Source organism: Pogona vitticeps, chromosome 1, assembly GCF_051106095.1.
Source record: "Pogona vitticeps strain Pit_001003342236 chromosome 1, PviZW2.1, whole genome shotgun sequence".
Classification (NCBI taxonomy): domain Eukaryota; kingdom Metazoa; phylum Chordata; class Lepidosauria; order Squamata; family Agamidae; genus Pogona; species Pogona vitticeps.
The window spans coordinates 206,685,111-206,710,939 of record NC_135783.1 but is presented as its reverse complement, the minus strand read 5'-3'; the positions used below and the strand labels follow the sequence as shown (position 1 = coordinate 206,710,939).

At 41.2% G+C, this 25,829-nt stretch overlaps 1 protein-coding gene and 1 long non-coding RNA gene across 3 annotated transcripts in view; one reads left to right on the top strand and one right to left on the bottom strand.

Moving 5' to 3' along the window:
• The window catches only part of SCN2A (sodium voltage-gated channel alpha subunit 2), a 138,183-nt gene extending 114,342 nt beyond the window's left edge, over positions 1-23,841 (top strand). For both annotated transcript variants that reach the window (XM_078394659.1, XM_078394660.1), the window contains exons 22-27: positions 6,782-7,063; positions 7,986-8,039; positions 12,133-12,270; positions 17,938-18,042; positions 19,755-20,025; positions 20,243-23,841. In XM_078394659.1, coding sequence (XP_078250785.1) covers positions 6,782-7,063; positions 7,986-8,039; positions 12,133-12,270; positions 17,938-18,042; positions 19,755-20,025; positions 20,243-21,438 — 2,046 coding nt within the window. In that variant the 3' untranslated portion in view covers positions 21,439-23,841. The remainder of the gene's footprint in view (positions 1-6,781; positions 7,064-7,985; positions 8,040-12,132; positions 12,271-17,937; positions 18,043-19,754; positions 20,026-20,242) is intronic.
• On the bottom strand, positions 11,961-20,423 carry LOC144589610 (uncharacterized). The gene is made up of 3 exons (XR_013545827.1): positions 20,289-20,423; positions 13,077-13,147; positions 11,961-12,470 (listed from the first exon to the last, which is right to left on the bottom strand). It is a non-coding gene; the product is annotated as an uncharacterized LOC144589610 (long non-coding RNA).
• Positions 23,842-25,829: the final 1,988 nt, after the last annotated feature.

Here is a 25,829-nt window from a genome sequence, read left to right as displayed (position 1 = left end):
AGAAGCCGAAAAGCACAAGAAAGCCAGCCTGCACCCTGATGTGGAGTAATGAGGAGGATCTTGAGAATATTCCACCAACATTATTTGTGGCTGTTGTTGTATACTGTAACAACAAATTAAATAATTATACCTTCTAAATTGGAGACAATCTTAAAGCAATGGTTAAAAAAACTCTTGTGTTATGATATAGATATATAAACCTTACTCCTGATTTCCACTTCTCAGTTCAATCTTATGTTATATAGAGAAACTAGGCTTTCTCATTGCAGCAACTCAAATATTCCACTTGGCTTTCACTTGAGAATGGGCAGTAACAAAGGTTGCAACTTAAAGACAGTGTGCCACTATCAAAAGCGTCAGTGCTTTCAGAGAGTGTTAAATTGTATTATATTTGATTCCACACTATGTGCTCGAAGATATTGAAGGTTTACCAAGTAATTTTTTTACATCATCACCTTAACCAATTTTCAACCTCTGTTGCTCGTTCTGCAAATTACAAAAACAAAACACCCACTCAGCAGTATACATTTATAACAGGTTAAAAGAATTATTTATTCCAAGAATTCAGCACGGACTTGCAGTAAGGTGAAAAAGAAAAATAAGTCGTTTATGTTTCCCAGTGAAAATCAATGCACAGCATGATCACTGTGATTTCAGATGTTTGAACTCAAATCAGGATCAGGTCAGACCAGGGCCAAATACAGTAGGTCCAAAACCAAACTGCTAAATTAGGCTCCAGAGAGAATTGTAAGGGAGAGCTAATCATACTCAGTTTCATTTCTGAACTCAATTCTTGTGCTAATTTTCTGCTAATTTCTTGAGCTAATTTCAATATTTTTGATGTTTAGTTGTTAAGCTGTCTTTGACTCTTCGTGACCCCATGGACCAGAGCACCCCAGGCCCTCCTGGCTTCCACTGCCTCCCGGAGTTTTGCCAAATTCATGTTGGTAGCTTCAATGACACTGTCCAACCATCTTGTCCTCTGTTGTCCCCTTCTCCTCTTGCCTTCACACTTTCCCAACATCAGGGAGTCATCTCTTCTCATGAGATGGCCAAAGTATTGGAGCCTCAGCTTCAGGATCTGTCCTTCCAGTGAGCACTCAGGATTGATTTCCTTTAGAATGGATAGGTTTGTTCTCTTTGCAGTCCAGGAGACTCTCAAGAGTTTCCTCCAGCACCACAATTCAAAAGCATCAATTCTTTGGCAGTCAGCCTTCTTTATGGTCCAACTCTCACTTCCATACATCACTACAGGAAAAACTATAGCTTTGACTATGCGGACTTTTGTTGGCAAGGTGATGTCTCTGCCTTTTAAGATGCTGTCAAGGTTTGTCATCGCTTTCCTCCTAAGAAGCAGGCATCTTTTAATTTTGTGGCTGCTGTCACCATCTGCTGTGATCATGGAGCCCAAGAAAGTAAACTGTCACTGTCACTGCCTCCATATCTTCCCCTTCTATTTGCCAGGAGGTGATGGGACCAGTGGTCATGATCTTAGTTTTTTTTGATGTTGAGCTTCAGACCATTTTTTTTCATTCTCCTCTTTCACCCTCATTATGAGGTTCTTTAATTCCTCCTCACTCTGCATATCGGAGGTTGTTGATATTTCTTCTGGCAATCTTAATTCCAGTTTGGGATTCCTCCAGTCCGGCCTTTCACATGATGTATTCTGTATACAAGTTAAATAAGCTGGGGGACAATATACAGCCTTGTCGTACTCCTTTCCCAATTTTGAACCAATCGGTTGTTCCATATCCAGTTCTAACTGTTGCTTCCTGTCCCACGTACAGTATAGGTTTCTCAGGAAGTAGATAAGGTGGTCAGGCACTCCCATTTCTTTAAGGACTTGTCATAGTTTACTGTGGTCCACACAGTGAAAGGCTTTTGCATAGTCAATGAAGCAGAAGTAGATGTTATTCTGGAACTCTCTGGGTTTCTCCATAATACTGCGCATGTTAGCTATTTGGTCTCTAGTTCCTCTGCCCCTTTGAAATCCAGCTTGTACTTCTGGGAGTTCACGGTCCACATACTGCTGATGCCTACCTTGCAGGATTTTGAGCATAACCTTGCTCGCATGTGAAATGAGTGCAATTGTACAGTAGTTGGAGCATTCTTTGGCACTGCCCTTCTTTGGGATTGGGGTGTAGACTAGTCTTTTCCAGTCCTTTGGCCACTGTTGAGGTTTCCAGAATTGCTGGCATATTGAGTATAATACCTTAACAGCATGATCTTTTAAGATTTTAAGTAGTTCCACTGGAATGCCATCACCTCCACTGGCCTTGTTGTTAGCCAAGCTTTCTAAGGCCCACTTGACTTCACTCTCCAGGATGTCTGGCTCAAGGCCGGCAACCACATTATCTGGGTTGTCCAGGATATCCAGATCTTTCTAGTATAATTCCTCTGTGTATTCTTGCCACCTCTTCTTGATGTCTTTTGCTTCCGTTATGTCCCTCCCATTGTTGTCCTTTATCATGTCCATCTTTGCACTAAAGGTTCCTTTAATATCTCCAATTTTCCTGAACAGATCTCTGGTTTTTCCTTTTCTATTATTTTCCTCTATTTTTTTGTATTATTCATTTAAGAAGGCCCTCTTGTCTCTCCTTGATATTCTTTGGCAGTCTGCATTCAATTTTTGTAACTTTCCGTATCTCCCTTTCTATTTTCTTTCCCTTCTCTTCTCTATTTATTTATTTAATTCTCTGCTGTTTGTAAGGCCTCGTTGGACAGCCACTTTGATTTCTTGCATTTCCTTTTCTTTGGGATGGTTTTTGTTGCTGCCTCCTGGACAATGTTACGAGCCTCCATCCATAGTTCTTCAGGCACTCTGTCCACCAAATCTAGTTCCTTAAATCTGTTCTTCACTTCCACTATGTATTCATAAGGGATTTGGTTTAGATTATACCTGAGTGGTTTTTCCTACTCTCTTCAGTTTAAGCTTGAATTTTGCTATGAGAAGCTGATGATCAGAGGCACAGTCAGCTCCAGGTCTTGTTTTTGCTGACTGTATAGAGCTTCTTCATCTTTGGCTGCAGAGAATATAATCAATCTGATTTCAGTATTGCCCATCTGGTGATTTCCATGTGTAGAGTCGCCTCTTGTGTTGTTGGAAAAGGGTGTTTGTGATGACCAGCTTGTTCTCTTGACAAAACTCTAATAGCCTTTGCCCTGCTTCGTTTTGAACTCCAAGGCCAAACTTTCCTGTTGTTCTTTTTATCTCTTGACTCCTGACTTTAGCATTCCAGTCCCCTAGAATAAGAAGAACATCTTTCTTTGGGGTCAGTTCCAGAAGGTGTTGTAAGTCTTTATAGAATTGGTCAATTTCAGTCACCTCAGCATTGGTGGTTTGTGCATAAACTTGGATTACTGTGATGTTGAAAGGTCTGCCTTGGATTCGTGTCGAAATTGTTCTATCATTTTTGAGATTATATCCCATTACAGCTTTTCCCACTCTTTTGTTGACTATGAAGGCTGCTCCATTCCTTCTACGGGCTTCTTGCCCACAATAGTAGATATGATAATTGTCTGAATTGAATTCACCCATTCCCATCCATTTTAGTTCAAACAAAACAAAGCCAAGCCAAGAACACTTTAGGTAAAAAAAAGGATAGGAAAGGAGGGAGGGAAAGAAAGAAGGAAGGTTATCACTGGGGCACACAGACCTCTCAGACAAAGGTTTGTGCTTTTAAGCATAAAAAGAGAGAAGACAGAGATTGAGAAGACAAGGGGGGGGGGGGAGAGAGAGTTTGGAGTCTAAAACACATTTGAGTCCAAACCAGTCAGCACAGCCCCTCACAGAAAATTTTCTGATTTTAAGAAAAAAATACTTTGGAGTCTGAACTGCATTTTACAGCCTGCCTGCATCAACAGCCAGCAACCATTACTGTATTCCAGCACAGAAGTCCTCATCACAAAAAGAGAGCATGGGGGGTAGAGACTTGAGTCTAAACTCTATTTTAAAGCCTGCTCTCACCAACAACCAGCAACCATTACTGTACTCCAGCACAGAAGTCCTCATCACAAAAAGAGAGCATGGAGGGGTAGAGACTTGAGTCTAAACTCCATTTTAAAGCCTGGGTGCCTGCATCTAGTACCACCACAGCCCCTCACAGAATATTGAATTTTCTGATTTTAAAACAGACTTTAGAGCCACATTTTAACTACACACATTTTAAAAGTAAAATCTGCACTGCAAGACCCATCAGAGCACGGAAACATAACCCCCCACCTAGCCCTACCCCCCCACCAAGCTGCAAAAAACCCCGTATAGTACAGTAAATACAGTGTACTCACCCAGAACAGGCAGTCTCTGTTTTTAAAAAGAAAGTCAAAAATGCAAAAATCAATTTTTAAAGAAAGCCAAAAAAAAATACAGTCCGTACAGTAGAGTACCAGGCAGTCTGAAGACTCTCTCCCTATCCACCCTCTAACCGCTTGGACGAGCAATGTTGCAGACAAGCACCCTCTTCGCTGGCCAACGGTCAACTGAAAGTTCAGATTTTGCACTTTCCCCACCTCCCCTGTGTTGTTTTTTTTTCTTTGTTTGTATGTTGAAGCTCCATTCGCAAGTAGAAGCAAAATTTTGCAAACGGAGCTGTTCATAAGTTGGATTGTTTGTAGGTAGGGACGTTCGTAAGTAGAGGTTCCACTGTATATCCCTGCTACGGGTGAGTTTGATTTTCACATCTACACTGTTCACTAACATTTTCTCCTAAAAACAGTTTGTTGTGCAATGAGCCCATCAGATCCCATTTCCAACTGGCTCCGGTGTGTTGTTGTGCTCTGGTTCCAGAGCCCCAGTTTCCGGCACCGGCTCCTGTGGCAGTTTGCTCCATGACCATCTTTATAAAAGCCACCCGCCACAAATTGGGTGCTCAAGCTGTCGGAGCCGTAGTTCAAAAGCAGCTCTATCATGGCTCTATAGGGGTAACAATTATTACTCTGGCTGATGTCGATCTCCAAGGTTGATGTCTAGTTGACTAAACAGCGAGGCAATGGGGTAGTTTACCAAGGCTACTTTAGCATCAGCAGTGATGCTTTTGTGATCTTGCACAACACATAGAGCAATGTATTGTTTAAATGATATAATCTTCACTGTTGCCAGTTATATAAAATTCGAGCAGGGCCTTGAGTGTTAGGGTGGCCAACAGTGGTACCTCAGTGTGCATGCAGTTTTTGTGTAGGTGATATTTGAAAAATATCCAATTCAGATTTGGTACATTCTTCAGAGCCTCTATGAATGAAGGCCATTTTAAAAGATGTCTCCCCTGCCCCGTTTCAGGCCCTTTATCTTCCGGTGTGCTTTCTTCATCCTGTTCCAAAGCTTCTGACATTTTTAAGGAGGCGCTCCTGTGTTTAAGCACTTAGGAGGACCTAAGCGTTGAGCTGGTTTTCCTTGTCCTCCATCTTCTCCAAGCAGCACCGGTCTCTGCAAAGAGTGGCAAGGACGCTCAGGAGGCCCCCAAAATCACCGCTGTGGAGTTTCAGCCCCAAGCGGCCTAAGGCCTATGGCCACCCCTTTTCTACCAAAACCCCTCCAACCTCTTAATATTACTACTAACAGTTGATCAGTTGTGAGGCACCAAAGTTGGGAAATGCAACTTTTCTAGAAATACCCATGTTGACGAGGATAGAAACTTTGTGTATACTTAGAAGAGATTCCCTATCTTATTATTTTAAATCTTTGTTAGCTAGGCCTGGCAATACTAGGACAATTGTTGTTGTTGTTGTTGTGCCATCAAGTCACCTCCAACGTATGGTTAACCCTATGAATGAGAGATCTCCAAACTGTCCTGACCTTTAAAAATAATAATAATCAGAAAAGTAAAATGTTAGTAATGTTTTATTAATGCAGTACTTGTAACATAAGAAGTAATGATGAATGCTTCCTTGAAGGAACTAAAAAGCAGCACAAAGTGCTTTACTTTATTTAAAAAAATGCTCAAAGCTTTGGCTGTATAATCCCCAACTAAAGCTGAGGAAAAAAATCAGAAAAGGTTGTGTGTAAAAAAAAAATACAAATGTTGCTAGTAATACATTTATTAGATCACTTTTTAAAAAGCCAAAGAAACAACAGACAACTAGCTTTTGGTTATAGCTCATCTTCTTCAGGCTCTGCACCATGTTTTTGTGCATTGTTCCAAAAATTATATGCTTTTATTAACATCCCAAAGTCCTAGAGGGATACAGATGCAGTCTGCAAAAGGCTTGTGGAGGGAGATTGTGGTTTCAAATGTCTGAGAGCTCCGCACAACCTAGGAGAATTACTTGACACTCCCACTAAAACTAGTACAAACTCTTGTTTCTGCAGGAACCTGGGAAAGGACAAAGGAGATGTCTCTTAATTATTGAGCAGTAAGAAGGCAGCTGTGGTTCCCTGCTTCTCTCTACCTTACTCAGCGAGAACAAGAATTTCTATTATCTAATATTGCACACTATTTGCCTTCTTAAATGCTAAATTTCATATTTTTGTAGAAGAATAAAAGTGTTTGTGACACTTTCCCAAAAAAGCAGCAGTGCTATGCTAACTTAGCTGCTGCTTGCTGTGCTAACGTATTAAACCATGTGTTTCATTGCCTGCTCCATGGCTGTCGCCCTGTCTCCAACCTTGAAGAAGAAGGTCTCATTTATCTTACAGCCCCTGGAATACCATTCAAAGGGGCTCTGTACACCAGTCAAGTTTTAGAAGCTTTTATTTATTTCAGAAATACCTGTCCAGCAAGTATGATGCATACACTTTGCAGGTATATATTGACACATCCCTTCTGGGTCTCCATTTCTTCTGTAGGTGGTGGTGAATGCCCTCCTGGGAGCAATTCCATCTATTATGAATGTGCTGCTTGTATGTCTTATATTCTGGCTAATCTTCAGCATTATGGGGGTGAATCTCTTTGCTGGAAAGTTCTACCACTGTGTCAACACTACAACTGATGAAATGTTTAGTATTGATGAAGTCGACAATCAGACTCAGTGTGAAGAACTCATAGCTAGAAATGAAACGGCTCGCTGGAAAAATGTTAAAGTCAACTTTGATAATGTGGGGCTTGGTTACCTCTCTTTGCTTCAAGTAGTGAGTAACCCTTTTTCTGTATTTCTTAAAGCTAAATTCTTAAATTTACCTTCTACTTTCCTAAAGAAATGCCATGTTTTACTAAGTACATATAGTGAAGCTGTGGTCTAGTGGCAAGTGTTGAAGTGCAGGCATTCAACACAACTGTCCCCATAGCCACCCCACAATACATGCAGTGATGTTGATCCATGTGCAGAAACAAGATCTTTCAGTTTCCATCTCCATGGGAAGCAGACTCTTTGCAAAGCTCGTGGTTCTTAACTGCCCATTTACAAACAAGCTGTTGAAAAATATTTTACGTTATATCCAAGGATAGGTCACAATATACTGTTGTCCCAAAGAATTACCCCAATCTAGTCTAAGGATTACAGCTACCTTCTGAGAAAATTAAGGGGAAGATAGATGATGTCATTGTTCTGAAAATCAAAAAATCCAGGCATTTGATCCTAAAGGCCATTGGTCCATTGCACACAGACTAAAGGCTGTGGCTTCTTTTACTAAATCAGTCTATGATTAGCTACCACAGATTAGCACCTATGAAGCATGCTCACTGACCCATTCATTAGTTAGTATGTATTAATGGATATTGTATCCATTATGTTATTGATTACATATGTTAACATATGGCTAGTTAACAGAGCAGCCCCCTCCTTTACTGTCAGAATAATGCCTGGCACGGTACCTTCTGTGAATTGCATTTCAGAGGTTAGGCTAAAGCTCCGTTTGGTTTGTACTGGTTCGTTCAATGGCTTCCCCGCTCGCCTCCTCTGGTGAGTACAGAGGCAGTGCCTGGAGGAGGCAGGGCACAATAAGGGGGATTTCAGGGCTCTGCCCCTCTATCATTGCTTTGAAATTTGTGGCCCTTGCTATCTTGTATTTGCGGAACAGGCGTTAAACCTTTTTTTCCCCTTTTTTTCTGTAGGCCACCTTCAAAGGCTGGATGGATATTATGTATGCAGCTGTAGATTCACGAAATGTAAGTAAACCACTGTGGCACATGCAGATTTTCACACTCCAGTTTTATACAGCTGCTGGGTCATTTTTCCCGTCTGGTTTATTCTTCCTCATTTGCTTAGAGCCAAACTGATTTGTGACATTGATCATGTGCTTTGCCCCTGACCACGGGGACAAATAACCAGTCCTGGGGACCTTCTGAGAACTTTTTTGCTGTACAAAGGGTAGATGCAGCCCTGGTGATCTGGACTGACAATGTAACGGCGGGCACAGAATGCAAGTTCACCTACTGTACCCATTTCCACCATGGTGGTCTGGACCAGAGCCCTGCATTATTTGTGGCCAAAAGATCCTGCACTCAAGGGCAAACCACATAACTAACATCATGTCAGTTGTGATTGTCTCTGTTGTGCAAGATCTAGAATATGGGGGAGGGGCAACTTGTAGCCTGTGGGTTAGATACAGCCTCACAGAATATTTTTGCAACCCCCTAGGCTACCCCAGAGCCTCCTTCCAAAGTGCCTCTCCTCCTACTCCTCTCTCTCTCTCTCTCTCTCCTTCTTCTCTGTCACTTTCTTTTTTAACCTTTAAAAAACCCGTTTGTACTCCTGGAGGTCTATAGGAGCTGTCATTTTAACATCAGGGGCCAGGAGAAGGGCGCCTGACGACACCCTACCCTCCCTTCATTTAAAAAGAGACCCTGTAAGGAACTAGATGGATACCTTCTGCTTCCTTTTATAGTAAGGACCACGAAATGGCAGCTCTGATGATGGCGGTGAGTTACATTTTCACCCCACATGTCCACTACTCAAGTGGCTTGCAATTGTAAAACATCAATGTGACAAACCCCAAACCTACTGGGATATACCACAGTTTCACTATGCTGCCACCAACCATTCCCTATAAGAAGTCACACAGACCAGGAATGGATTTTTAACCAACAAAAGAACAAGGTTTATTTAAATAACACACAGGGAAAATAAAATGATCAAGTGAATAAGATACAGTAACGTGGCTTAGTCTCAATCATACATACACCAGGTAAGTTTACACAGCACACCTTTAAATAAAGCACAGACCCTGAACCTATCAGTTCTGGCTAACCATACAGACACCTGAACCTATCAGGTTGGTACTGACTGACACACAGTAGTACCCTGTCTGACACACAGACTCCCACACCAGCTTCTTCTCTCAGCTCTCCTTCAGCTCTCCCTCAGCTCTCCACACAAACTCCACATATATATACAGTACAGCCCCTCCTCCTGATGTCCCGCCTTCCACTCCCCATAGGATGGAACTTTCCCTCCAAACCCATGACAGACAGGTAACATCAGTGCTGTATGTAACAATACCGTATTTTTTGCACCACAAGACGCACTTTTTCCCCCTCCAAAAGGGGGGTAGAAAGTCTGTGCGTCTTATGGTGCGAAGGTGGTGACTTCGCCCCCACTGGCCCCGTGGGGGGGGAGCGTCGCAAGGGTCCGAGGGAGCCTTCCAGGCCCCCTGCGATGCTCCCCCAACCCCCCACGGGGCCAGCGCAGGCGAAATCGCCAGCTTCCAGGTGGGGGGAACGTCGCAAGGGCCCTGGAAGCTCACTCAGACCCTTGCGACGCTCCTCCCACCGGCAAAATCGCCAATTTCTGGGAGTGTTTTGAGGCTTCCCAAGCCTCAAAACACTCCCAGAAGCTGGCGATTTTACCCCCCTGGCCCCGTGGGGGTGGGGGTGGGGGCAGCGTGGCAAGGGTCCAAGGGAGCCTCCCAGGACCCTTGCCAGGCTGCCCCCACCCCCCCACGGGGCCAGCCCTGACGAAATCGCCAGGTTCTGGGAGTGTTTGGAGGCTTGGGGAGCCTCCAAACACTCCCAGAAGCTGGCGATTTTACCCCCCCTGGCCCCGTGGGGGGGTGGGGGCAGCGTGGCAAGGGTCCAAGGGAGCCTCCCAGGACCCTTGCCAGGCTGCCCCCACCCCGCCCACGGGGCCAGCATGGGCGAAATCGCCAGCTCCCAGGACCTTTTGAAAGGCTGGAAAGCTTCTCAAAAGGTCCTGGAAGGTCGCTGTTTCGCCCATGCTGGCCCCGTGGGGGGGTAGCGTGGCAAGGGTCTGGAAGGCCCCCTCGGACCCTTGCCACGCTACCCCCACCCCCCCACGGGTCCAGGGGGGGCAAAATCGCCACCTTCTGGGGCTCTTTTGAAGCTTCCCAAGCCTTAAAAGAGCCCAGAAGGTGGTGATTTTGCCCCCTCTGACCCCCGGGGGGGCAGGGTGAGTCTCTAAAGGGTCCTGGAACACACTCTAGGACCCTTTGGAGGCTCACCCTGCCCCCCCACCAGGCTAGAGGGGGCAAAATTGTCACCTTCTGGGGCTCTTCTGAAGCTTTCCAAACCTCAAAAGGTGGTGATTTTGCCCCCTCTGGCCTTCAGGGGGTCTGGGTGAGCCTCCAAAGGGTCCTAGGTTGTGTTCCATAAGACAGACCTCTCCATAAGGCTCACCAATTTTTAGGAGAAGAAAACAGATTTTTTTCCTGTTTTCTTCTCCTAAAAATTTGGTGCGTCTTATGGAGAGGTGTGTCTTATGGAGCGAAAAATACGGTAATTTAAAGGAAAAAACCAGTGAATACAGATGTAGCCATAACATCATTTGAATCAAGGAAATGCGCTGTAAGGACATTAAAATCAATAATTTTGACTGACTGGTCAAATTTGAGTCCCTGAGCCCCCTACGGTTGCCCTCACCTCCGCTACCATGCTGAACTAGTCTTAGGAGATTTTGGCTCAACCCCCACTCCCCCATTCAGGCATGAAGCTGAGGGTGCAACTAGACAAGGAAGCTGAACTTGGGTTGTATCTGATTTAAAAGGGTCACTTCTCCGGGTGCAATCTTCTCCTAGGCATTTAATCAATGTTTCCATTCACACACGCAAGCAGCAATTTACCCTCGGACATGAAGCAACATCATCAGTTTACTACAGTTCTCACCAAGATCACGGTTTGCTGACCCTCTTGTTGTAAACACCACCTTCCCCACCACCACCACTTCTTTTCCTCCCCTTCTGCCAGCTGCCAGGTGGTATGTTGGCTTTGTGGTCCATAGACACACATGGCGTGGAAGCCTATGGCTTCAACTGAACGCTGTGCCACTTCCACCCAAAAGAAGATTAAAACAAAACAGAATAGCAGAATCAGGGCCAAAAGTATAAATGCCACCGCTGCTGCTGCTTCTGCTTCTTCTTTGGGCTTTTCAATCCTCTCTGCTTAAGGTGAGTGAGTGCCTCCTCCCTGAAGAAGTAGGACTGGCTTCTACTTCTGCTGCTGTGTCTTCTATACCTTCTACCTCTCCTTCTCCACTTCTTCCTGTCAGGGAGCTGGTGCTCCCGAGTACCTCAGTGTGTTTCAAGAACACAGTGGGAATCGGGGCTTACAGTGTGCACAACGGTCCACGGCACCTTCTTTCTAACACCCACAGTGGTGTCAGCGACAGCAAGAGGGAGGGTGTCACTTCATTTTCCCAAGCAGCAACAATGAATAGCAGAGCGAGGGAAATGTTTCACCAGTGCTAATACCAGCACTAGTAGAATGGCCGCCGAGACTGGGCACCTGCCAGGCACTCTCTGCACAAGGGTAGAGATGGGGAAATGGGCTTGGGGGCAGGTGGGCAAGGAGAAGAGGCAGGAAGAGAGGCACGTGCGAGAAGGGAGGGGGCGCAACTCCTTATCCCAGTCCTTATGTGACATAGCGCTGAATGGGTCAACATAATAATAAATATATATATACCTTGGAGCAGAGACAAAAGAGGAGAGGGTGTTCCTGCTGTATACTGCCATGCCACTCCCCCCACTGAAGAAGTAATGTTGGGTTATCTGTGGTATCTCTTTTGGGGCAGGCCAAATGCTTGGAGTGTTTGTCATGCCACAGGTATTAGGTCAAAATAAAATATGGGTGCAGAGATTTATGCCAATTCCAAGTAACTTTATAAAGCAAATGCTTAATATAACATCACCTACAATGTGCACAATTCATACAAAGAAAATCACCCTATTTTATATTGCTGTTCATGTTCTGCCCTTCCCTCAAGCAATCTGTTTGTTTGTTTTTCTTAAACATTCTGTTTGTTTTATAGGTGGAACAACAACCTCTGTATGAGGACAACCTGTACATGTACCTTTATTTTGTCATCTTTATAATCTTTGGCTCCTTCTTCACTTTGAACTTATTTATTGGTGTCATCATAGACAATTTTAATCAACAGAAAAAGAAGATAAGTATTCTGTATGACTATGTTCCAAACGCACATACAGGAGGGCTTAAGACAGTGATACGGCAGCTGTAGTGCTGTATGTGTGTTCTCAGTATTTTGTTCCGGAGAAGGCTGTTTCTGTGTCTTTATTTACTAAGCTATTTTTTTCTGGACATGACAATGTGTTTTTCAGCAATTCCAGGTATGGTTCTTTCATTCTCCTATAACAGACAGAGAGACACACAAAAATAAAAATTTGAAAATCCTAAATGGATGCTGAGTTGAAATGAAGCAGTCACCTTGTTCCGGAGATCCACTGCTTCTTAGCACACATGAAGCTTCTTGTTTGCAGACAAGATTAGTGCCTGGGACCAGCATCAGTAGACGCCTGCCATAGCTCCCTAGGAGAATTCTGGGTTCTCATTGCTGGTCTTGCCAGTTTAATCTCCCCTCTCCAAGTCTGTGCCCAGTGAGAGGAGCAAGAAGTCCATATTTCTTGCATACTTTGTCATTTCCCTCTGGGTGACACTATAGATTTGGTGAAGAAGGAAAGGTGAGGGAAAGGGCAAGGGTGAGGAGGTGAATGAAGGGATGGCCACTGAGAACATCACACCCAAAAGTCTTACAAAACTGGCTACAAAAATCAGTACTGTGTGCAAAGGCTGGTCCAACAGTGGAGAAAGCATTCATAGATACGAAGGAAATGTCTTGATTTTCTCTGGTTAAAAGGGTGGAAATAATTGTTGTGGGCTGTGCCACAGTATGGGCACATCTGATTTCCCACACACATAAGAAAATAAACATCTTCCATGCTGCAGATGACTTACCTTTTTAAAAAGAAGAGCCATGCCCTTTGTCTTCTGTTTAGTCAGCCTCTCACTCTCAGCCTATACTGTTGCTGAAGCAAGAAACCCAGTGTAAGAGATTGCCCATTAAAACACAAATAAATATGAAAAGAATTCATTTTTAAAAAGTCACGAGTGGCATTTCTAGTCTGGACTGGCTAGCAGCTGAACTAAGAAGCTCCGAGTCTCTGAAAGAAGATTTATAATATATACATATCCTGTTTATAGTTTATGGACCTTTGAATACCACACATTTATTTATTTATTTATTTATTTATTTATTTATTTATTTATTTATTTATTTATTTATTTATTTATTTATTTATTTATTCATTCATTCATTCATTCATTCATTCATTCATTCCCCGCCCATCTGGTCTAAAAGACCACTCTAGGCGGCTTATTTTATTTATTTGTCTAATAATAAATATCTAATATATTTTGTTAGAGGAAAATACATGTTTTTATGATAGCTATTAAGTTAGGGGTTAAGAGTTACCCTACGTTCTCTGTTTGGTGTGAAAGTTCTTCAATTGCAATGCTAAGATGCCACACAGAGAGTCGGGTCGAGGTGGAAACATGACAGATCTTACCCCTCAGACTGTGGTTTAACAAGATTACGGAGGCTGGAACCTTGTGACGGGGAAACAGTTGACTCTGAAGAAAGTTTGGAAAGATAATTAGCCAAGATAAGTACAAGGAGGAGGCAATGTCTCCAAAACTTGCTGAGTCACAGGAAGGAGGAAGAAGTGGACTCGTCCATGAAAGCTCACATTAAATTACAGCAGTTAGTCTTTAACATGCCACATTTTTGTCTTCCTTTTTATTTTATTTTTCCATGATCTAATAATAAAGAGGAGCTTGTTGAATCACAGGAAGGAAGAAGAATCTGCTTGAAAGAAAAAGCTAAGACTAAAGAGGAGAATCACAGTAAGAAAAGCAAAATGGGAAAAGAAGATAGATTACTAGCAGAATTTAAGAAAATAATGGAGGAAAATTCTCTGGAGTTTAAAGAATTTAAAAGTGAATTGGATAAAACAAAAAGAAATAGAAAAGGCAGTTAAAACAGAACTGGAGTCATCAGTTAAAGCACAAATGGAAAAAATATGCAGACAATGACAGAAGTTAAAGCAGAATTACACAAAATGATATCAAGTGAAAACACTGGCCACACAACTGAAAGAAATTGATAAAATGGTTAAAGCCAGTGCTGGAAAGTTATATTGGCATGAAGTCAAGTTTACTGAAATTGATTTTAAAAAATGATTAATTTGAAATATAGAGGATGGAATTAAAATGAGAATTTGTGTGGATTTCCAGAAGGTGGTAATGACGATAGAATAAACCTTAGAGAATTGGTATTTCAATGGATCAAGACAGTGGGACCAAGTCTAGGTTGGGTTCAAGAAGATTTGGAGAGACTGCATCAAGTGGGATTTGACTGGTGTGTGTCAGATGACTCCTAATATTTTTTGCTAGGTTTGCAAATTTCTAGAAGAAATAATTATTTATGGAAGTGGTTAGAGAAAAGTCTGGACAGTTGCTATCTAAAGATACACTGATCCAGGTATATCAGTATATCGGGATCATTCTTATCATATAGCGTCCTGGTGATGCAATATGAAATTGTTCATCATTGTCCTCTAAAAGAATGAAATTTGATACAGTTGGGGGTACTCAGTATACTTGAGAGTTTTATATACTACAGTGGACCCTCGACTTACAGATGGCTCGACTTACAGACTGTTCGAGTTACAGACTTCTCTGGCTGCAAAATGTAGATTCGATTTGCAGCCAGAGAATCGACTTACAGACCAGAAAAAAACCAAAATGGAATAAAAATAGAATAAAAACCACTGGTTATGGGATTAATCGGTTTTCAGTGCATTGTAGGTCAATGGAGATTCGACTTACAGACTTTTTGACTTGTAGCCACCATTCCAATACGGATTAATTCCTTAAGTAGAGGGTCCACTGTATAGGATAATATTTTTGTATCAAGGTTTAAATTTGCTCCATGAGTGGAGTTTGATAGTTGATCAGTAATGGGAACAAGAGAGGGCCAAACTGGAGCAGAAGCAAGACCCAGTCTACTACTAAGAAAAAGTTAAGACGGAGTTACAGTGGTGGCCCACTTGACAATTACACCGCTCCACAACAAATCCGCTTTATGATGAGGTTTTTGCGATCACTATTGTGATCTCAAAATGATGTTTAAATGGGGAAAATTCGCTTCACGACGATCAGTTCCCTGCTTCGGGAACTGATTCTTTGCTAAATGACGATTTTAAAACAGCTGATCAGCGGCTCTCAAAATGGCACCCCGCTGTGCAAAATGGCTCCCTGCTGTGTTTAGGATGGATTCCTCGCTTAACAGGCACCAGAAAATGGCCGCCCTATGGAGGATCTTCGCTGCACAATGAGGTATTTCGCCCATTGGAACGCATTGAACCGGTTTTCAATGCATTTCAATGGGTTTTTTCTTTCGCTTGATGACGATTTGGTTCTACAGCGATTTTGCTGGAACGGATTATTGTTGTCAAGTGAGGCACCACTGTATTATTTGAATACATAGAAGATAGACATTAACATTGTTGTAAACCGCCCAGAGACCTTTGGGTAGTGTAGGCAGCATGTAAGTTAAATAAATAAATGAACAAACAAATAGGTAGGGTTGGATGATAGGTGAAGAAGGGGAATAGGAAATAAAGGTGGAAGACTGACTGTGGGCTTGGAGAAAGTGGGTGGCTGCCCCTCTCCCAAGGATTTCGGAGGGTATTGGAATCTTTGCAGATTCAGGGGGAAGAAATATATATGTCTATTTTCACCGTGTTTAATGTAGCATTATTTATTTTTTTGACCAGAAACGGTGTGACTGTCAAGAAATTAAATCCATGCAGCATTTACGTGCATGCAATTTATGCCCCACCCTATGTATAAAGGAAGATCTAGCAACTGACTGAGATAACGCCGCTGAAATAGCCCACTTCTTGTCAAAAATAGTCTAATTATCTTAACATTTTAATTTGTTTTAAATTTTACCTATATTTCATATACACTCGTAATCTGAAATTGTGCAACATTTTGATGCAAATAAAGAAAAGAAATAAATAAATGATGGAATAACCAAATGGATACTCCTAAACAGTAGTACTAGTCCCCCTCTTAAGTATAGTTTGTAGAGATGGGGATATTCGTATTCATAAACAAGTACGAATATCCCGAATCCCAGGTGCAACTAATGTGGGTCCAGCCCTCGGGACTGCCCATCCACTCACACACCACTGTGCCGCCAGTGGCCTCCTGCTCTTCTCGCCAATCATGGAAGTAATTCTGCTGTCTCCCTGCTCTTCTGGTCACTCAGCTGCTGTGCATGGAGATTTATCCTCCCACCCCCTGCCTGGAGTAGCCAGCCGAGCCAGAAGAGGGCAGAGCTACTTCTGCAATTAGCGAGACGAGTGGGAGGCAAGCAGCGCAGCAGCACGACAGGCCAGTTCCGGACCCACATTAGGTGCACCTGGGATGGGGATATTCATATTCATTTACAAATACGAATATCCCCATCTCTACTTCTTTGCTCTAGTTATAGAATTGCTAGCAAATGTTATTGGAGAAGATGAATTAAAGTTAGTGTAGTCTGTCGATGATACTTTATTAACAACTGAAGATCCATTAAAAGTCATTGACGGGTTAAAACTGTATTTGAAAGAATGTTGAGAGATAACGGGGCTATAGCTAAACTGGCATAAATCAGAGAGGATCCTGTTGTATAAATATAATAAAATGAAAAAGAAATAATTAGAAAAGAATTTTAACATTAATATTTCAAAGTCTGTTCAGTTTTTAGGAATAAATATTCTAATGAGTTTAGAAAGATTTAAAGAGATTTTTTTTAAATGTAAAAATGATAAATTGAAGTAAGAAATAAAAATACAAGTTAAATGATTTTAGAAAAATTGGACTTTCATGGTTTGCTAGAATAACGGTATGTAAAATGAAGATTTTACCGTAGATAAACTATTTATGATGTTACCAATAAAGATTACTGAAGATGAGTTAAAAGATTAGCAAAACATTATTAACAGATTATACAGTATTATTCTGTTTTTTTTTTGGGGGGGGGGGGTTGGTCATGTGTGACCAAAGTCCCACAGCAGCAAGATTAACTGTAGCTACCGTGTTTCCCTGAAAATAAGACACGGTCTTATATTAATTTTTGCTCCAAAAATGCATTAGAGCTTATTTTCAGGGGGCGTTTTTTTTCCCATGTTCACCAATCTACATTTATTCAAACGGTCATGTCGTCATCTGGTTGCTGCACAATGGTGGAGGGTGGGGTTTCACTTCACTGCGGCTTATTTTTGGGGTAGGGCATCCTGAAAAATCATACTAGGTCTTATTTTCAGTTTAGGTCTTATTTTCAGAGAAACAGGGTAGTAATTGAACACTATTATACAATTTTCAATTAAATGAATGGTATAGATTCAGAGAGATTCAGGGTATAATAAACAGTAAGTTAATGTAATATTAAAGTTAAGAGGCTGGTAAGTAATAATATATTTATAGATGCAGTATATGGGGAGAATTCGTGGATTTTGTATTAATAAAATGGAAGGCACATACGCTTTCACAAGAGTCAATGCAATTTTGGAATGGGGATTGGGCTCCATAGAAGGGGGGAAATGGATGTAAATTCCAAATGGGTGGAGAAAGGACAATTAGTATAAAGCACAATTAGTATTTTTTGTTATGTGTTAAATGTTTTTATGTTTGTATGATTTTGATTAGAAAAAAATTAAAAAAGAATAATTGGTTGTAACCAGTTTGGATTTCATTTGTTTACTTTGGAGGTCAAGACATATTTATGACAGAAGAACAGAAGAAATATTACAATGCGATGAAAAAACTGGGGTCCAAGAAACCACAGAAACCAATACCAAGGCCAGCAGTAAGTCTTTTTCCCCCTCCCTCCTGCCATTATTTATTTGCTGCTCTTTTAAGTTACAGGCTCCAACTGAGTGATGGTTTAGAAGAAAATGTATCAAAAGCAGCTTTTACCCCCCTCAAAAAAAGCTTTTATAAGTAGGTTTTAAAGGGCATTTTTTTCCTTTCTAATCACAGGAAATAATGGGCATTGTCTTATGATAGCAAATAGAAACACTGTCTTTGGTGAATTGTTGTGTTTTTCTTATGCCGTTTAGATAAGGACCACAAGATCACATACGAGAGCCACTGTCCTATAATAACAGTGGAAAGTAGCCATGTCTTTTCCTCCCTCGTAGCCTGGCTGTGTGATGGACACAGCAAGAGCTTCTACTCTGCTATGGAATGAGCAAGGGGTTCATAAGCCTTTAGAGGTCCTGCAATTGCACACTCCCATCCCTGGAGTACAAAGGGTGCTTCACCCTTGCAACCCCCCCGCATCCCATTTTTTTATTTCAAAAAATGTAGAGTAAACAAAAGAAGATAAACACCATTGTACCCTCTAGTTGCAATCATTATCATTATCATTTAAACAGCTGGGAAAACTGCTACATAGACATCCCTTGATATGTATTCCTGCCTTCAGCAGAAGGTTGGACTTATAGGCCCCTTCCGACTTCATTATTCTATGATTCTGTGACAACAGCTGAGTAATATTAATGGAAACATTTCAACATGGGTGTGACTGGAACTGCTGCAGAAGAACAAGCACTCCAAACCAATGTGACAAAAGCCAAGATCCAAGGAATTAATGCTAACAGCAAATGTCCACGCTGCCAAGAAAAAGAGGAAACTGTGTCATGCCCCATCTGCGAATGTCCAAAGATTGCACAAACAGATTACAAAATTGGACATGATCGAGTGGCAAAATTAGTGTACTTGTCATTATGAAAATGGAAGAACTGAAATAACTGACAAAATACAGAGACCTGGCAATTGAAACATCTCGCTTGTGGACAAAACACACTTCAGTGGTCCCCACTGAAGTCATTGGGGCTTTGGGAACAATATCAAGAAATTTCACACAGTATTATAAGCAGTTGCAGATATTAGAAATAACACAATCAGAGCTACAAAAAAACAGCAATATTAGGAACAATATTTTTTCTGTGCTAATATTTAACAGATACAGTGGTGCCTCGCTAAATGATTGCCTCGTGGGATGAAAAACCTGCAAGACGATTGGTTTTTGCAATCACTTTGGTGCCTCACAAGATGTTTTTTTCTATGACCGTGCTTTGCAGGATTTTTTTTTTTAGACCGATGCTTCGCAACACTTTTTTTTGAGACTGATGCATAGAGCACCTCGCAAGATGATTTTTTCACAAGACGACGATTCTCATTGTACTTAGTTTCTTGGTTAAAACTTGTATCGGTTATGTAATACTAATCAAAGGTTTTTAGGGATGCTGAACATGGCAAAATTGCCCCCACACCTTTTGGACAATTTTAAAAATCAAAAATGTTTGGGAGTGAGACTGGCCAGGGCTTTCCCAGAAATCTAGAGGGCTGCATATGTTGTTCACTACTGTCTTCATGCATCTAGCTTAACTACTATAATGCGCAGTGAATGTATGTTTTGTGCAACTTATCTGTTAGTACCCTGTAAAATCTGCAAAGACTTACACTGTAAATTACAAGATACAGGACAGACATGTTTTTGTTTTTCTCCTACAGAACAAATTCCAAGGCATGGTCTTCGATTTTGTTACAAAGCAGGCCTTTGACATCAGTATCATGATTCTTATCTGCCTTAATATGGTCACCATGATGGTGGAAACAGATGATCAGACTGATGCAATGGAAACAAACTTATATCGAATTAATCTGATTTTCATCGTTCTTTTCACGGGAGAATGTGTCTTGAAACTGATTTCACTTCGCTATTATTATTTCACCATTGGTTGGAATATTTTTGATTTTGTGGTTGTCATTTTATCTATTGTGGGTAAGGAAAAAATCTATTTCAATAAAAATTATTTTGAAAATATGATAAATTTAAATTGTGGGAAGTTAATGGAAGTACTTTTAATTAACATTTCATGCAAGGTTTTAATTAACTTTTAGTTATAATTTTAAACCAGGTGTTTGCAGCTTTTGACATTTTGCACACATTAGATGTTACACATGTTCTGAACTAACCTATTTTTAAACGTTGTTCTTAGGTATGTTCCTGGCAGAGATCATTGAGAAATACTTTGTGTCACCCACCTTGTTCCGAGTGATCCGCCTTGCCAGGATAGGCCGGATCCTGCGTCTGATCAAGGGTGCTAAAGGGATCCGCACCCTGCTTTTTGCCTTGATGATGTCCCTTCCTGCCTTGTTCAACATTGGGCTCCTCCTTTTCCTGGTCATGTTCATCTACGCTATCTTCGGAATGTCCAATTTTGCCTACGTGAAGAGAGAAGTTGGGATAGATGACATGTTCAACTTTGAAACTTTTGGCAACAGCATGCTCTGCCTCTTTCAAATCACCACCTCCGCAGGCTGGGATGGCTTGCTCGCCCCCATTCTCAACAGTGGACCCCCAGACTGCGACCCTGAGATAGACCACCCGGGGAGCTCGGTCAAGGGAGACTGCGGCAACCCTTCCGTTGGGATCTTCTTCTTTGTCAGCTACATCATCATTTCTTTCTTAGTCGTAGTAAATATGTATATTGCTGTTATTCTGGAGAACTTCAGTGTTGCTACAGAAGAAAGCGCAGAACCTTTGAGTGAGGATGACTTTGAGATGTTCTATGAGGTCTGGGAAAAGTTTGATCCAGATGCAACCCAGTTTATAGAGTTTAGTAAACTCTCCGATTTTGCTGCTTCCCTGGATCCACCTCTTCTAATAGCCAAACCAAACAAGGTTCAGCTTATTGCAATGGATCTGCCCATGGTAAGCGGGGACAGAATTCACTGCCTTGACATCTTGTTTGCTTTCACCAAGCGCGTTTTGGGAGACAGCGAAGAAATGGACGCCCTTCGTGTCCAAATGGAAGATCGGTTTATGGCTGCCAATCCTTCAAAAGCCTCTTATGAACCAATTACCACCACATTAAAGCGAAAGCAGGAGGAAGTATCTGCTGTCATTATTCAGCGGGCCTTCAGGCGCTACCTCTTAAAGCAAAAAGTTAAAAAAGTGTCCTGCATTTTTAACAAAGATCGAATCAAAGCTGGTGATGACACTCTTATCAAAGAAGATATGATCATTGACAAGCTCAATGAGAATTCAACTCCTGAAAAAAATGATATGACGCCGTCCACCACCTCCCCACCTTCCTATGATAGTGTTACAAAGCCTGACAAAGATAAATATGAAAAGGACAAATCAGAAAAAGAAGATAAAGGTAAAGATATCAGGGACAGTAAAAAATGAACAAAGCGGACAATTTACTTTGTGACAAATTGTTTACAGCTTGAGAAAGTAAAGTATTATTTCAAAAGGACTCCTGTGGGAGGTTTATGCCAAACTGACTGTTTTTGCACACAGAGACACACACACATACACACAAACACACAAATATCTATAAATATATATACAAATGTTAGATATATACTTAAGGTCAGTGCCTATTAACAAGACAGTGACCCCTCGTCAATCCAGATGCTGCTCTGTGAAACAGGAAAGGGAATTTGACAGGAGGTTACTGTTTTTATTACCAGCTGACACTGCTGAAGAGAAGAGAAAAATGGCTACCCAGACTGTAGGGACCGGACGGAGAGGTGCAAAGTGAGATGTTATGTGTGTTTATAACATAAAACACTCAAGTACAATAATTGTATCCACTGTTTGCATTCCAACTGCCACATTTTTGCCATATTTTTACAGAAATCAGTCTTGGTGAGGTTGTCATTTTTTTAATTCACAGGTTGTTTACTATTATATGTGACTATTTTTGTAAGTGGGTTTTATGTTCTAGGGGTGGGGTGGGTACAGGGGGAAGGGGGAATATGAGGACCAGCTGTTCTGTCTGATTCTCTTGTAATGTGTACAGGCAGAAGTGATTTGCATGAAGGCATGCTGCACTTATAGACCATGCATGGAAACTGATAAGACTTCTTTGCACAAGAGTTTTAAATACTTCCATGTTTCAGGATGGCTCCAGATTCAGAGGTGCTCAATAACAGTATACATCTTTTATGTCTCATCCTGAAAAAAATTAATGTGCCTGTAAGTCTCATAAAATCAACAGTTATTCTACAGAGATGTCCCCGCACATGTACCATTCAGTCATGAAATTAAGTTGACATCGGTGTCACTCAACAGCACAATCCTATACATGTTTACTCAGAAATAATCTCTGTTGAGTTTGGTGGGACTTACCCCGGGTAAGTGTGTGTAGGACTGCAACCTGAATGTAAAGTTTTGTAGGGAAAGAGTATGTCTTCTTCTTAAGTGTCCTACAGGAAACAAAATGTGTTCACTTACAAAAGGTCTGGCACATTGGACTGGCCAAAAGAGGGGGGAGAATAATCCAACATATATGTTTGTTTTTAATTTCTCCTGCAGTATTGTTTAGCCATCTTCTGCTCTCAGCAAAGTTGACACCGTATGGGTCAATGAGATGCTGTCTGTGTAAATAGTTACTTTAGCCCTGTGGTGCATGTTTGAGCAAAGGAATAATGACCTTGTGCACAATATTTATTGCGTCAAATATGTACCACAATAAGTGTCGTTCGCAAGCCTTGAACAGGAAAATATGATGTATTCTGTACCATTATAAGTAGTTTGGAGGCTATCACTGATGCATGTTGTTTATCTTGCCTTCGCTGCTGTATTTTTCTTGGATTTGTTCAGAAATCTAATATGGGAAGCCATACGTCAGTGGTAAAAGTGAAACAATTTGTTCAACCAGACATCATTCCTCATTTCATCAAGCAATAGTTTGCATCTGTTGGGGTGGGGGTGGGGAGGTTGTGGGCTTGGAGGGGGAAAGCTTCTTGCTCTGCCCTTACTTCTTTTATTCTTCTCTTGAATTTTGAGTGAGCATAGTACAGGGTGTAGCCAGCTGTACACATCCTATTGCAAAGCAGCTTAATCTGTTTGAAATACATGGTTAGAGTTCTCCAAGGAGAAATATAAATAGTGTACAAAATCTCATTCAGTTTTATTTGTCAGCATCCTGTACATAAATGACAAAACAGAAACTGATCTTCAGGCTGATGTTACAGATGGTTGTTACTTTCTGTCCATAACACTTTTTATTTGAAAGATTTCACAGAGTAGAATAAAACGACGAACGGAGAGAATGGAGGTAATGGTAGGTTCCTGGGTTGCTTTTTAAATTAGTACTGTATTTTTGCACACATCTTACTGCGATTTTTTCAGACTGAGTCCAAAATGCACTTGCTTCCAAATAGCTATAACTTGTAATTGAAATGTGGTGGGAAAGACTTGTCTGAAATCCTAGCACTGCCTGCATCAGCAGTTAGTCTTATTCATAAAATTCTTGATCTTTTCCAGTGTTTGTTTACATAGACTATTCTTATTCTTGTTGATTCATGCTGCACTAGAAGTCTTCTAAATATTATACGCAGTTCCACAATTATAATTTCCCCCCCACAAGAACCAAGTAGCGAACTTGTATATCTGATCACATCAGGACTTTTTTTTTAATTCCATTCACAAGCAAAAATTAAATGTTAATTCCTTCTTTTACTGAAACTGTTGACTTTGTGTGTTGGTGAACTGCATGCAGGAAAATGCTATTACCATAAAGAACGGTAAGCCACATTACAGTTGAGCCAAAAGAATAAAGACTTCATTTTTTTTATTGTACTTGATGGTTTTTGGTGTATTTTTTAAACTGTAGAAAGACTTATATGGGTGGGCCTTCTAACCCTAGTGCACACAAATTTAATGAAAGGTTCTTGATGTTTGTATCTTTGCCTTATTTGCTGGAGAACCCATCCCACTTGCCTCAGGGATTACAATGGAAAAAAATGGATTCTTCTCCTAGTCACAAAGCATAGCATAAAATACGGTATCTTTTCCTACCTGGATACACTCCAGATGTGCTGGACTACAATTCCCATCATTCCCCAGAAAGGATAGCCAATAACTGCACTGGGTGCAGATCAGAATATGGAAATAATGATTTATAAATAATGCCACCAAATAATGAGTTTATTTGGTGGTAGTGATGGGGATTAACAAGGATCAGATATACAGTGGTACCTCAATTTACAAACTTAATCCGTATGGAATGGCATTTGTATGTCAAAAAGTTTGTAAGTCGAGGCAAACTTTTCCATAGGAATGCATTGAAAACCATTTAATCTATATCTGCTGTTTTTCATTCGTATGTTGAGGCGCTGTTCGTAGGTAGAGGCATTAGTTCCTATAGGAATTAATGCAAAGCCGGTTAATCCATACTCTGCCACTAGGGGGTGATTTTTTTTTAAATTTTTCTTTTGACTTAAGGTGAACTTAAGTCAAAAAAAGGCAGGAAAGTTTTTTTCTCTTTTTTGGTTCTTAAGTCGAGGCTCCGTCCGCAGGTCGAAGCAGCTTTTTGCAAATGGAGCCATTCGTAACCCAAATCCTTCGCAAGTAAGGATGTTCGCAAGTTGCGATACCACTGTATTTTGTTGGTGTACTTACAGAAGAGATGGCATGCATAGTCTTGGCAGGCTGCATGTTCAAGGACACTCCCAGAAGAAAGGACTGGGAAATCACTTCAGAATATTTTAGGAAGCACTGGCAAGAGTCACCATAACTGAAGCCAAAATGGAGAAGCCATGTGTGAAAAACTAAGCACATCTTTTGATTCAACAGCTTGTAGAACCATCTTTAGCAGCAATAACTTGAAGGAATCGTTTTCTGTGTGACTTCATCAGTCTCTCGCATTGTTGCGGAGGAATTTTGGCCCTCTTTTCTTTACAACATTGCTTCAGTTCATGGAGGCTTGTGGCCGTTTGTTTATGCAAAGCTCTTTTAAGGTTCTGTAACAGCATCCCAACTGGGTTGAGGTCTGGACTTTGACTGGGCCATTGCAACACCTTGATTCTTTCCTTTTTCGGCGGTTCTGTTGCAGATTTGCTGGTATGCTTGGGATCATTGTCCTGTTGCATGATTCCATTTAGGTTGAGCTTTAGCTGTTGGACAGATGGCCTCACATTTGACTCTAGGATATTTTGGTATACAGATGAATGAAATACTTTAAATTGTTTGGAAATGGCATTATAATCTTTTCCAGATTGATGGGCAGTGACAATTGCTTCTCTATGATTGTTGCTGATGTATTTTCTCCTTGGCATTATGTTAACACACACCTGAATGCTCCAGGCCAGCAAACTGCTAAAACTTTGGCTTTTATAAAGTTGACCACATTTGTTGATGATCAATTACTCAAGGGCATTTGATTAGCAGCACCTGGCTGCTACTTAGCCTCTTAGTTCCTAGGGAAGCAGTAAGGGTGCACTCAGTTTTTCACACATGGCTTCTCAATTTTGGCTTTATTTTTGTAAAAGAAATCATGACACAGTGTAATATGTCATGTGTTGTTGTTCATCTGAGGTTGTATTTATCTAATTTTTAGACCTGCAAAGGACCAGATGATTTTTATTATGCCCTGATACGTAAAAACCTAGACTTCAAAGAGGGTGTACTTTCTTTTTCACATGACTACTTTTTCCAACATTATGAAACGACTTGGTTTTGAAAGACAGTAAATAGTTTGTTCGTTCGTTTAGTCGTTTAGTCGTGTCCGACTCTTCGTGACCCCATGGACGAGAGCACGACAGGCCCTCCTATCTTCCACTGCCTCC